Source organism: Rhinatrema bivittatum, chromosome 9, assembly GCF_901001135.1.
Source record: "Rhinatrema bivittatum chromosome 9, aRhiBiv1.1, whole genome shotgun sequence".
In the NCBI taxonomy this organism is placed as follows: Eukaryota; Metazoa; Chordata; class Amphibia; order Gymnophiona; family Rhinatrematidae; genus Rhinatrema; species Rhinatrema bivittatum.
Genome location: NC_042623.1, coordinates 252944762 through 252959325, shown reverse-complemented (window position 1 = coordinate 252959325; position 14564 = coordinate 252944762). Strand labels below are relative to the sequence as shown.

The window sequence follows — 14564 nt, the reverse complement described above, 5'->3', positions numbered from 1 at the left end:
GGGGGGGGGGGGGGGGGGGGGCGCGAAGGCGCCCCTCCCCCCACCCCTTCCTGGAAGGAGGTAACCCTACCGTGCCCCAACCCAGACGGAAAAATATCTCCGCCATTGCACAGGGCACCCGTGGGTGGTACTTGCTCGGGCACAGCGGTATCCAAGGTGAAACTGCTTGGATTTTGAAGAGGTACGAGATCCTTTTCTTCTGCATTAAAAAAAAAACAAACAACTTTGGTGCAGAGCTCTTCTATCACAGCTGGCTAACCTATACAGAGAAAACCTAGGAGGGAAATTAGAAGCATTTTAATTACCGTGAATGAAAGGGAGTCTTCCCACCTAATGAATGGGAGTTCAAAAGTCTGCTAAGGGGAAGCAGCAATTCAGTCTTAATATTTTGGACTTGAGAGCTCTACTTAAGATAACCTCAGACGAAAAGTTGCCTAAACGACATGCATTTAGTATGATCTAGTGGTAGCGTCTAGATCCCAAAAACAGAAAAGATTCCTTATTGTATTTTAACGTACATTGTAATGTAAATGTGTGCTCTGCAGCTGCAAGCAGGGGAATCAGCCACTGCCACTAGGATGGCTTTTTAACGATGGTGGCACTTGTGTGTTAAATGAGTCGCGATCGCAGGCTCATTTCACATTGGCCACCAGCGGCTTCTCGGCCAACGTGAGCCGGGCCAGCGACCTGGCACTAAAAGGCCTCCGTAACACTGTGCCAGTGCCCTCCGTCACCCACCCCTGGATTCATTTTTTACTGTAGACGCGGCAGAGGGAAGCAACAACGTCAGTGAGCTGAGCAATGGACATCACCACTGCAAACACCCAAGCAGGATCAGATGGGGGTGGGTTCCACTTTTTAATGAAGTTTCTTCTCACAAAGTTTTGAAACAGATGGGGAAGCGAAAGGGGAAGGCTTGCACCTACTCCGAGGCTTTTCCACCGGTGATTACCGGCCCCCATTGACAAATCTGTGGTCGCCACGGAGGGTGAGACCGCTCAGCCTCTTGGATCTGGCGTTATGTCCTTGAGCGCCGCTCTCCCCAGACTCCAGTGTTTGTCTCTCTCGCTAGACAGCCGTCCTCATCTTGACCAGCCTTTGCCTGCCCCGCGGAAAGAGGCCATCTCTGGAGCTTGCCATGGACTTGCACCCAGAGATTACTGCCAGGATTACCCCGGTCTGCTTTGCAATCTTGATGCAGCCCCAGGGGGAGGAATGCTGGAGAGTTGCAAACAGGAGCAGCGGATATTCCTCAAGTTCCTGACCAAGGTTAACCCGAGTTGCTTGTGGGAACGTCGACATTTCTGGACAATTTTACCTTGTGTAGACCTTCTACCGATCCCTGGGATATTATACGGGAGGCAATTGCTGGTCTTTCCTCTCAGTTAGCTCAGTATGAGATTTCTCAGCAGCCTCTATCTGTATCCCTTCAAGCTGCACAACAAGAGCTGTCGAGAACTGCAGCCCAGGTCACTAACTTACAGCCTCAAGTGTCTTCATTAAAAGGAAATATTGGCGCTAGCACGAAAGGCCATTCAGCTTTACAATTTAAAATGAAACTTTGGAAATTGCGGTCCAAAAATTGCAGTCCAAAAATATCAGACTGATTCATTTTCTCAAGCAGAAAAATGGTGCCTCCTCCGCAAATGTTGAGGAGATATTTCATGGAAATATTGAAAATACTGGAGAGCATTTTACCACCTATTACTAAGGTTTACTCTATACCTTCTGTTAAGAAAGACCCGCAACCTGATTCTTCTTTTGATCTGTTAAATGTTACTGATCTGCTGGAAAGTTCCGATACTGCGCCTGTGTCTACTTCAACCTTGTTGGTCACATTTGTTGTGGACGCAGATTGAGATCTTGTAATGAGATATTTTTTTCATAATCAAGTTACCCCTTTTCTAAGTCACTGAGTAAATGTTTTTCCTGATGTAGCAAAAACAACCCAGCTAAGAAGAAAAAAGACGTCTCCTTTTAAGACCTGGTGTGCTACAACTCAGAGCTTTATTTTGTTGCATTTTTCTTGTAAATGCATGATCAAGTTGCAGGGAGTCAAATATATTTTTTAAAATCCACAACAATTAACTCATTGTGTAGCTCAAAGAAAAATTCCTATTGCTTTGTCAGGTTCACTCTCTATTATGTCATCTCCTCCATAAATATGGCTAAAATTATATCTTGCTGACGCTGACGCCAATGTTAGGCCTTCTTTATCTTCTTTTATTTAAATTTCTTCTCGGTATTGAGTAATGCCTCCCCCCCCCCCCCCCCCCCGTGTCCTGTTTTCTGTACAAGATTTATCTTGGTAATATTGTAAAAGCAATAAATAAATATTAAAAAAAAAAAAAAAATCCAAGCAGTGTGAAACGTGGGGGAGACAATCAGCTACTGCTGGGTGCAGTATTATGCAAGCTGACATACAGAAGGCAGAGAAAATGCATCAAAGCAGAATTCTATTTTAAAGTAGAAAACTTTCACCTCCCTATTACCTTTCAAACAGTGAAGAGAAGAGGCCAGTGTGGTGTGGCGGTGAGCAATGCCTCCATCCCTATGCTTCGGGTTTTCATGATGAGGGACACAGTAGCGGTGGGAGTGGGGGAAGGACGGGGAGAGAGAATGTGTCCTGAACAGGAAAAGCTGCATACTGCTGATAAGTTGGTATCATTATTATTATAATAAATAAAACAGAAAAACTCTTATACGCACAGCGCAATGCAAAAGCAGCTATGAGGTAGGTTATTCCTGGCTTAAAATAAATTAATTATGAAGGCAAACCTATACAAAAATATGAACAGTTTAAGGTCAATTTTACTGCTAATATCAATGAGCTTCATAATTTTTTTGCAATTAAATCAAAATCTGGTAACATTATTATTTAAAATATAAAATGATCTACCATTGTATCAGATGTTGAAATATTTTCATGACTTTTCCTATGGAAAGTTTTCATTATGAAAACTTTGTTTTACTAAGATAGTTTGATGCAAATAGATGTAAAACAGTCCCAATATAAACGACTTACCTACAAAACACCAGACAGCAAATCGGATCCACGTAACTGGAGAAAGCTTTAGCATGAGGTATGTATTCACCAGCATAGCAAAGGCTGGCACAAACGGGACACACGGTGCCATGTAAGGCAGCTTCTTGGGGTTTTCTGGCTGTTGGAGGATCACGAACATCAATACAGTGATGAGTAAGAGCATGAGGACCACCAGGAGCACCGCCCACCATATCTGGTTAGAGACATAGTCTGCGCCAAAAATGATGAAAGAGCAAAAGATGAATATAAGGACAAACAGCAAAAGCACGCATGTGGTGACTGTGCGGCCAGTTGCCAATGTGGGACGATCCATCTTCCCTGGCAGGCCAAGGCGGATTCTCATTGTATAGTAACGAGGACCTATTAATTTCTTCAGCTTTATTAGGTAGATGTTTTCAGACTCATCGGCTTCTATGCCTGATGTCATATCAACAGTACCATAATTAGGGTGGTTGACATTGTAGTTTGATTTATCTGATTTCCCAATTAGCATTTCATTGTCACCCAAGGAAGGCAAATTTTTGGCTCCGCAGGTGTTGGTTGCTGGGCTGGTAAAGTCCTCCCCGTCGCTCATTGGAGAGCAAGCTTCCTTCTCAGAATCTGCTAATATCCCTTCCTTCTTCTTGGTGTGTTCCTCCGAAAGAAATTTGACAAAACCATCAATGTCACTCTCTGGCTGATAGCGTAGGAGCAGGACACAAACAGAGACCAGCGTGTAGGCCAGGAGAGTGCCAATGGACATCATTTCTATCAGGTCCCTCAAACTGACCAGCAAGGAGAGCAGGGCTGCCAGAAAGCCAGAGACAATACAAGCCACCACCGGAGTCTCTGTGTAGGTATTCACATGGGCCAGAAACCTAACGAAAGAACGACAAGGTATCAGAACAGCCCAACTCACCTTTGCATTATAGTATGACCACTACCAGAGATGAGATCATGCAATGTTTGAAGCAATCCTTCTTGAATGAGATCCATTGTCTTAAGCCAGAGGTTCCCAAACCTATCCTGGGGGACACCCCCCTCCCCTCCCCCCAGCCAGTTGGGTTTTCAGGATATCTACAACCAATATGCTTGAGTTAAACTATGCATGCTACGGAGGCAGTGCATGCAAATTTATCTCATGCATATTCATTGTGGATATCCTGAAAACCCCGACAGGCTCTGAGGTCCCCAGGACAGGTTTGGGAACCTCTGCCTTAAGTCATAAATATTCACTCTTGCAAGAAGTCTGTATAAAAAAGACATTTGTTTCTAAGTGTATGAAATGCCAAGAAAATCACCATAGCTACGGTATATTAATTTCATCTCCTCCCCACCCCTAAATATCATTAAATACCAAACAGTCAGGGGCCTCAGAGGAGAATGTGTTAAATAATTTGCCCAGTTAACAAAGGAGTTACCTGAGTAAATTCTCTGGACCGGAAAGTGCTGGCCCTTGAGAAGCAGGATGTGTACTTTTAGATGTGGGGAAGGGAAAGTGCGTGAGGGGATTGCATTTTGAAATCCCCCTGCATACCTTGCCCCTACCATAAAACATCGGCAAAGTCCGTGGGTACCGAGTTTGCTGGCCCTGAATTTTCCAAGAGAAACTCCACAAAGGGTTTCTCTTCGAACATTAGCTTGCAGATCCATAGGTGTTACGCAAACTACCTGGGCAGTCTCAAAATTGTTTTCCCCCCCTCCCCTGCAAAAAAAAAAAAAAAAAAGGGAGCTAAAATTAGAATGGCAAGTTAATTTATTGGATAATCCTTCACTTGTTTCTAATGCAGGAATTCTCAACATTTTAATTCCAAGTTTTTGGCTTTGATTAGAGACCTAACTAGGCAGTACTTTCTGTCTCTTGAACCTCTAGGGGGGTAATTTTCCAAGACTTATGCGGGGGTTGTGCACGAGCAGTCTCTGTGCATGCATGGTAAGCAAATTCTCAGGAGGCCAGGAGTATGCACATACTGTCTCTGCCGAGCTGAAAAGTACTGCATGTGCAAAGGACGTTCTGGGGCAGGGTTTGCAAGTACTCACCCATTTACATATTTCACACAGGCATCAAACAATACGCCCATGATTTTATGCCTGCCAATCATGTTGTGGAAATTAAATCTGACTTCTCTCTTGTGTGCTTTATTGCGTGGAGGGTCTGGAGCAAGGGATGGAGGGTGTGGGTGAACTGGTGAAGGCTCTCGCTGAACAGGTATAATTCTAAGTGTGTAGGGTAGGTATCAGCAAACTAATGCTTGGAGGTCCACACACACAACTAAATACTTAAGTAAATATTTCATAAGCATGAATCGCACATACATCTGCCGGCTTTATAAAATGCCCATCTCCGTGCGTAAGGTGAGGATTTTTATGCACATATGTTACAATTATTTAACACATAAAATATATGCATGTACCTTTATAGAAGAGGTGTAGAAACTATGCATTTTAAAATACGCAAGCAATGAAACACAGCGATGCATGGTATTTTATTAAGTGTGCAGCTCCTGCTGTACAGTTTATAAAATCCAGGCATAACTTTAGGTTCACCTACTTATGCATGTATGTGCTGAGTTATGTACACTACTGACAATTTGCCTCTAAATCTAGTGGATTGCCAACTTCAAAAAACGAATAAAACGGCTGACCAGCCTCCTCCCTGACCTCACTGCTCCTTCTCCTCCACACCTTTCCTTCCCACACCCCTGCGGACCTTTTCTTATGAAGCAGGGACTGTTCCTAGGCCCAAAGGTGGAGCCAATGGTGGCAGGAAAAAAAAAAGATGTAAGATGTGCAGGCTGAGACTAAGCCAGCGCCTGCTCTGTTTCCAGGCCCTGCCTCCCCATATGGAACCCACGTGTGGCCAGGCATAGGTGCAAGCTCTATGGGTGCACGGATGATTGAGCACTCCAACACAGAAAACTCCTTCACGGCGTCCAGGGAGGAGTAATCTGTATTGAGTTCAGCAACCCCAATTGTTTTGAAAGGTTTGCTTCTACGAGCCTGGGAACAAAGTCCAGCGCCGCGTGTCTCACATCTTCTCATTGTGACTGCTGTCGCCTCCACAGACAGGCCTAGGATTGGCCTCTGGCCCACAAGGGAGAGAGGAGAATCAGGGTATGGTTTGTGGAGAGGGAGGGGAGAAGGCTTTGCTACTGTGGAGGCCAGTGGTCAACAAAATACCAATCTTTACACTGCTGATTTAAAAGTACCGCTGACTGCCAGCCCCCTTTCATCACAATTGGCCAGGCTGGCCAAATACTATCTGGCTGGCAAGCTTCCCTCCATCCAACTCATATAAACGTTAATGAATATTTTATTTTCCAGGCCGGACCTCAATCAGCTTTCAAAAAGGAACTGCTATGATGCACATTTTCCTCCAAGTTCCATTTTGCCCATGTGCTCTTTCACAAACAAAATGAACCATGCACACAACTTCAGAATCCTTCAAATATCCTTGCAGCCTCTTTAAGTAAAACAGATTAAAAAAAAAAACCTAGAGAAATAAATGCAGCAAGTCTTAACGCTAAAACTAAAAGCTGGACTTTCAAGAGTTTACATTTCAGCTTATCAATTAAATGACAGAGCAGAACGGGGAAGAAAAGAAACTGAGAATGTGATACTGACCGGAAGAGAAGTCCATCTCCAGCCATGGCATATATCACCCTGGGCAAGGGGAACAGTGAGCCCAGCAAGCTCACAGTCAACCCTGCTACAGATCCGATTGCGACGATGAACTTAGCGGCGTAGAATCCATGGACCACAAACATCTCCATCAGAGGGGACTCGGTGTCAATGGCGTAATATGGCACCAGCAAAGTTAAAATAATACTCACCTGTGAAAGACAGAAAGACAGCAAGCTAGAGAGGGTAAAGAACAGCTGTGCTTGCTTCTGTAATTAGAAATGCATCACTCCACTTTCATATCTGGCTGACTGCTGCATCAGGAATATCAAAGCTGGCGGGAGGCAACACAGTGCCCTGGATCGGGAGCCTGGACCAGCAGAGGTAGTTATGGCTACAACACTAAATCAATTCACAAACAAATTAGACAAGAAGCGGGGGGGGGGGGGGGGGGGGGGGGGAGATATTGGGGAGATAGGATGATATAGGTACCCACTACAGAAAATTGTAATCCAGCAATTCCAAGCTGATCACCAGATTTGGGGTTGGGAGGATTTCTATTCCCTGTTGCACAAATGCAGTTTTTTGATGGCGGTGGTGGTGGTGGTGGGGTTTGCCTTCTCCTGGATTATCCTGCAGAGAGAGTTGTCAGGCAAACAGAAGAAGGCTGGAACCAATGGAAGCTTTGGTCTTCTTTCAACGTAGCCACCCATGCAAGGAGGAGACGCCCCCTTCCCCCCCTGCCAATGGCAAGAGGAGATGGCTACCATTCTGGAGGGAGCTTCCACAGCACATACGGGAGATGTCAAGAGCTGCTGGACCCACGGGCTAGCCATGATTAATATTCATCAAATATATATATATATATAGGCAGGTTAATTTGCGTAGTTTGGTTGCCCTGAAAAATCCAACCTGTTTGTGGCTGAGCTACCTAATCCCTGTGCTACAGTCTTCAGTCGCTCACCAGCAAACAGAATGCAGGGGGTTAGTAAGCGAGAGACAAATAGGAAAATCTGACATAGTCCTGGGGTCAGGGCCATTTAAATAACAGGCCTGGATTCGGCAGAGCCAGCCAGAGACCCTGGACAGAGCTATCATGGTGATGTGACCATGTGTTAGCTTCTGTGAGGACTGAAAGAACAAACATGCCAGGACCCAATAAATGAATGTATGAAGTTGAGAGTTCATAGGAAGACTAGGATTCAGAAAATGTGTGTATCGCCATTTCTGGTCGGGTTTAAGTTATTTAGGTTTGACCAATTTAAGAAGTGGTAATTTTGCCACCTGTATCTGTAACAGCCCTTGCAATGAAAGGAGACTTTGCAGTGATATGATGTATATATGCTGCCCTTAATGCAAAGCAGATCTCAGCTTAGCACTTCAGAAGCCTCCATTTGTCAGCCTCTTGGGCGGATGGTCTGGCAGATCGCTCCTTGCTCCTGGACTGTATGAAGGAGTCCCAAGGGATGATGGGAGAAGGAGCAATCTCTGCAGCAATGCAGAGGTAGATTCTGTGGCAAAGGACTGAAACATTCTGTGGCACAGTTTCTTAACTTGTGATAGAAACATAGAAATGACGGCAGAAGAAGACCAAACGGCCCATCCAGTCTGCCCAGCAAGCTTCACACACTTTTTTCTCTCATACTTATCTGTTTCTCTTAGCTCTTGGTTCTATTTCCCTTCCACCCCCACCATTAATGTAGAAAGCAGTGATGGAGCTGCATCCAAGTGAAATATCTAGCTTGATAAGTTAGGGGTAGTAGGGGTAGTAACCGCCGCAATAAGCAAGCTACACCCATGCTTGTTTTACTCAGACTATGTTATACAGCCCTTAATGGTTGTTTTTCTTCTCCCCTGCCGTTGAAGCAGGGAGCTATGCTGGATATGCTTGAAGTAACAGTTTATTCTTCTCCCATGCTGTTGAAACAGAGAGCCATGCTGGATATGCATCGAAAGTGAAGTATCAGGCACATTTGGTTTGGGGTAGTAACCGCCGTAACAAGCCAGCTACTCCCCGCTTTGTGAGTGCGAACCCTTTTTTCTTCTCCCCTGCCGTTGAAGCAGAGAACTATGCTGGATATGCATAGAAATTGAAGTAACAGGCTTATAAGTAACAGATATTTATAGATACACTTGTATATGCAACATTTTTTCTTGGAAAATCTACCAAGTTTTAAAGTTGTTCCTTTAAGATAAAGTATTTTTCAACCTGTTGTGTTTGAATCAATTTTGTGATTGTTTGTTTTTTTATTTTTCACACTTTTCCTGGTTTTTTTTTTTAATTCTTGCTTCTTTCCTTTCCTTTTTCTCTCATCCTATCCTACTCTTGCTACGGATTTTCTCTCCATCTCAGAGGTGCCAGTGTTCCTCTCAACTGCCTCTGTTCCCTCAGTGCCAGGGTTTCTGTTTCTCCTCTCTAATCCTTCATTTCTTAGTTTCCTTTCACCCCTCTTCCTTCCACTGCAATCTGTCACCTGTCATTCCTCCCCTTCCATCTCTCCCTTCCCTCCTCTTCTCTCCCATCACCATCTGTCCCTCTCACCCCCTATCCCTAACTTCATTCCATCATCTCTTCTCCACTCACTCTTCCTCTCCCACCTCCATTTTAACCTGTCCTCTTTCTCCCTCCCGACAACACCTCCTGCACACACGCTTCCCTCCCTCACAGCCTGCAGCCTCCCTGATACTGACAGGAAACTTTGCTCTCTCTGTTGACAGATTACAGTTGATGCTGGCTTTGTCTGAAACACACAAGGGCCCCATGACGACGGGGAAGAGAGAGTGGTGTGGGGGCCTTTGCCGTGCGTGTGAAACAGAGCGTTGTGTTGCTGTGACGGCGGGGTGGCTAGGGTGTGAGGTATGAAGAGAGACTGTTGCAGCAGACAGGAGATTGTGTGAGGAAGCGAGACGTGTGAGAGCCAGGATGGAGCCAGACGAGACAAGAGCAAGAGTTGTGATGGTGCAGCAGGAATGAGGGAGGTGGGAAACCGAGATGTGCGTCAGTAAGTTAGGAGAAGCACTGGGAGTCTTAGGGGATGTTGAGGGAAGGAAAGTTCAGGAGACTGGTGATGTTTTGGAGGAAGGAGAGAGAGCAGGTCTAGCAGCCTGAAGGAGTGGGTTTTTTTTGTCAGAAGCAGGCTCTGTCATCAGCACACTCCTTGCTATTCTGTAGGGCGTGGAAAATTCCATAGCAAAAGACAAATTCTGTGGCAGTTGTTGCATTGAAGCCAATTAGAGTTTTGGTTGTTAATATATGGAAATAAAGTGACCTTCTTGGGGTCACAGAAAGAATCAGTGCTAGATAGGATGGTTCATAATTTAATGCCCTACTCACTAATCTACAAATTCTTTCCTCTAGGAGCCCTATAATGTATTTTGGGTCTAGTAAAGGCCTTGGTTGCTAGATGGAAGTACATTTTGGTAGGTGGACAAAAGGTAAAATACTGTACTATTTACATTACACAGATCTACAAATCTTCAAGACAAAAGCAAACTCCGTAAATTGCAAAGGAAAAATAAGTCTGCCTCTGGAGGATTTAAACTATATGGGACAACTGATTGCTTTAACATTCTAAATAACACAAGGATGTCATGGATAGGCATTTAATAACAGCACAGAAGATGACAGTTGGACCCAGGCTACTACAGCCACTAGATCCCACACCCAAACCCCAGGTTCTCTTGAACTGAAGAACTGATATGCAGTCCTGGAAGTGGAAGTGGAGAAACCATCCCAGGATGAAGAACGGAAACTTGCAAATCCCAAAGGAGGCGGAGGGTAGTAGCGATTGGTGGCTCACTTCTAAGGGGCACAGAGGCATCCATCTGCAGATCAGACATGTTGTCCTGGGAAGTGTGCTGTCTACCATGTGCCAAAATCTGAGACATTACAGAGAGAATGCCCCAAATCTTCAAGCCTACTGACTGCTTCTCATCTATATTGGCATGAGCAATATAGCTAAGCCCGACACAGAACATATCAAAAGTAACTTCATGGCTCTGGGAGAGAGGGCAAATCTGAAAAGTGCTCAGATGATATTCTCCTGAGTTTTCTCTGTGAAGGATATAGGTCCAGGCAGGGAAGCTCGCATTCTGGAGATGAATGAATGGTTGTGTAGATGGTCATTAAGAGTGTTTCGGCTTCCTGGACCATGGGATGAGGTTCCAAGGAATGAAGAAGGGATGCAGTGTCTTTCCAGAACAAACTGGCAAACCTACTGAAGAGGGCTTTAAGCTAGGATTGTTGGGGATGAGTGAACAAAGCCCACAGATAAGTAAAAGGTAAGTGAATCTTTAAACATTTAACAGAGAAATGGGAAAAAGGGTAACATCTGGAAAGCTTATGTACCCTAATGCACATAGTATGGGAAATAAAGTCCTGGATCTAGAGGAAGTCATGGAACAGACTGATTTGGATGTAGTGGCTGTCACAGAGATGTGGTGCATGGAAAACCGCAACTGGGATATAGTTATATGGGCTACAATCTCTTCAGCAAGGACAGGGTAGGAAGAATATTAAAGCAACAGAACTGCAGGACTTAAAAGGTAAGGAAGAGGCACAGTGTGTTAATCTGAAAAGAGAAGGTGGAATACCTATTTATATTGGTGTCATATAAAGACCTCCATCTCAGGCTCTGCTGGCTGAACTTTTCAATACTTTTTTAGTTGGGAGTAGTTCTGAAAGACTGGATACAAGCAGAAGGACTATTGAGAAAGGTTTGTCTTTTTGCAGATGATACCAAAATCTGCAACAGGGTAGACACCCAAGAAGGAGCAGAAACTCTGATGAGGCAATCTAGAGAAGCTTGAGGAATAGTATTGGGTCTGGCAGCTAAGACTGAATGCTAAAAAGAAATGCAGAGTCATGCATTTGGGCTGCAAAAACCCAAGGGAGTGAAATCCTTCTAAGCACGAAACAAGAGCAGGATCTGGGGGTGAGCGTATCTGATGACCCTAAGGTGGGCAAACAGGTGGATAAGACAATGGCAAAAGCCATACAGATGTTAGGGTGCATAGGAAGAGGACTGGTCAGCAGGTGATATTGCCCCTGTATAAGTCCCTGATGAGACCTCATTTGGAATACTGTATATAATTCTAGATACTACACCTTCAGAAAGATATAAACTGGAACAAATTGGTTCAGAGGGTAGCTACTAAAATGGTCAATTATTTTAAAGCATATGGAGACAATCTTAAAGATTTGAACATGTATACACTAGAGGAAAGGTGTGATAGGGGAGATGTGATAGAGACATTTAAGTCTCCATGCTCAGGAGACGAGCCTCTTTCAATGGAAAGGAGGCTCTAGAATGATAGTGAAAGGGGGTAGACTCAGGAGTAATCTAAGGACATATTTCTTTACAGAGAGGGTGGTGGATGCATGGAACAGTCTTTCAGTGGAGGTGTGGAGACAAGGACAGTATCTGAATTCAAGAAAGCATGGGATAAGCACAGAGGATCTCTGAGGGAGGTGGTAGGGATTGTAGAGTTGAGCAGTTAGTGTGGATAGTCAGACTAGACAGGGCTGTGGGGGTCTTCTTCTGCCATCATGTTTCTAATCTGCTTCAGAACAACACATAACCTACAAAAGAGGATTTTTTTTTTTCAAAATAATTTTCATCATGAACTTAAGCAACAGAAAAGAGACAAGGAAATAAATGTATTTAGTACTTACAGACACATATGCCGTTAGACAGGTTACGAGTGAGGCAGTAATAGCATACGGGATGGAAGTATTGGGACTCTTTGCTTCTTCTCCGGTGGTGGCAATTATATCAAAGCCAATGAAGGCGTAGAAACAAGTAGCCGCGCCCTGTAGCACCTGTAGGAAGAATTTATAATGTATATGCAGCATGGTTTGATCAAACATGCCAATGACAATTTCTCGCCAAGTCGCAGAGATACGAAAGACTCTACCATTCTCTACCCAATCAAGCTTCCATTCTCTAGAATAACTTCCTTTTTATATTGTTTTGTTTTATTTTTGGCTCAGCAGTTTTTTTTTCTGCTCCTTTGGGCATCCAGTTCAATCACTCACAACTACGATGCCATGAATCTTTATTCACAACTATCTGGAGTTTTCCCCTCTATTTTATATCTCCTTCCACCTCACTTAGTCAGAGGTCATGACCCAGAGCGCCATTCGGATCACAGGATCTATATCCAGCCACTTGGTATCTTGGTGTCTCTGTTGCACGATGACTGGGAATTCCTCCCTTTTGCTTTCATTTGGCACACATCTGCCGGAAAGCTTCTATACAACTCAATTTTTAATGTCCAGTTGCTTTACATGATATTATATTCCTAATTTTTATATGCAGGACTAAAAAACTGCATTTTTACATCTGAGAAGGAAGACTGATTGATTGTTAAATCGTATTATTTATGTCTGACTTTCTTTTTTTTTTTTTTCTTCTTGCTTAACATGGCTTTCGTGTTTTTCATTTCTTTCTGAGACATTGTTCGGTTACTTTTCTGACCTTGCTCCCCGTCTGAACTGAACCAGACTCACCTTGCTCCCCAGCTGGAATCTGCCCTGACCTAGGTGCAGGAGGAAGGGGATAGCCTCCCTGGGCTTCCATTCATAGCCACCAGCTTTTTTTTTCCCCTTATAAGGCCCCACTTTCCTCTCTCTATAACCCCCAACAAGCACAGCTGCAGTCCTTATTAGAGGGTCAACGACTGTTCTGGCTCCTTTTGGATATATGTACACCCCGGCTCCCACCCACAGGCATCGTTGAATGATGACTCGGACAGGAAACACTGCCTCTGCAGAAGCAAGGCCCTGTGATGTCCCATAGGATACCATGGTGAGCCATTGGGCTGTATCAAGAGACAGCTGAACTACCAAAAAAAAACCCAGTTATAGAAAAGACACTTAAATGTCAATTGAAATGTCTGTCTTTCATTTTGTTTGTGAATCTAAATGATTCCAAGTCGGGGAGGGTAATTTTATAACAGGTACATGTAGGGCTGAAGTCTATATGCACAAAGCACACATGGACTTCAGCTCTAATTTTCGAAGCAGACCTCTGGGAATAAATTGCGGGAATGTGTGTACCTTTGCACAGCACGAGCGCGCACATGTACACCCGCTAGGGAGCAGGTACAAACGTTGACATGAACATTCACGCACAGACGTTTCAAAATCGAAAGTGCACACGTGAATGATTTCCTCTGCCTCCCTTGGGAATGCCTCCTTGCACTACACCTAAAAGTGCATGCAAAATCACCTCCGTGCCTATTTTTATGCATGGAACCCCCCAGGGCGATCTTCAAAAATCCCATTTTACAGGCCCAAATGCTTTTGAAAATTGACCCTTAATGTGTATGTATTTTTGTACCCCACCTAGAACTGCAAATAAACAAACCAACCGACTTTCTATTATTATATTTTGGGGTTGGGTGGGGGGCCGGTTATTTAAACAGCATGATACCGAAATAAGCATAGCTATATTGGCATCAAATTCAACTGTAAAGCTTGACTGTTGCGTGTATTTAGTCCCCACTAAGCTCTGAAAATTGACAAAATTCAAAAGCTGAAACAGCCTTAAAATAATATTTTATGTCTATATAACATGGACAGAGCTGGCACTGTACAATAAACTGGTTAGGATTAATAACCATTATTGTGCTCTCAGCTGAAACTAAACCCCAAGACTTCATACGACAGGGCTGGAGTATAGCAAGTGTTACCTGTTTGGTATTTTTTAATGCACTATATGCAGCGTTCTGGTTAGCTGTACTGGTCTTACAGACAAGTGGAATATTTCCAGGCTGATATCTTTTTTTTTTCTTCCAGTAAAAGATGCTGCAGTGCTTAAGCTTTCATAGGCACATAAGACCCTTCTCCACATATCGTGCAGTATAAAAACCAAAGATAGATACTCCCTTGGGATCCCCACTAGATGACCTTAGC

At 44.0% G+C, this 14564-nt stretch overlaps 1 protein-coding gene across 1 annotated transcript in view; it reads right to left on the bottom strand.

Moving 5' to 3' along the window:
• SLC7A14 (solute carrier family 7 member 14) overlaps positions 1-14564 on the bottom strand; it is an 80404-nt gene that overhangs the window by 18050 nt on the left and 47790 nt on the right. The window contains exons 5-7 of the mRNA XM_029616469.1: positions 12321-12467; positions 6650-6858; positions 3026-3903 (exon numbers count right to left, since the gene is read on the bottom strand). Coding sequence (XP_029472329.1) covers positions 3026-3903; positions 6650-6858; positions 12321-12467 — 1234 coding nt within the window. The remainder of the gene's footprint in view (positions 1-3025; positions 3904-6649; positions 6859-12320; positions 12468-14564) is intronic.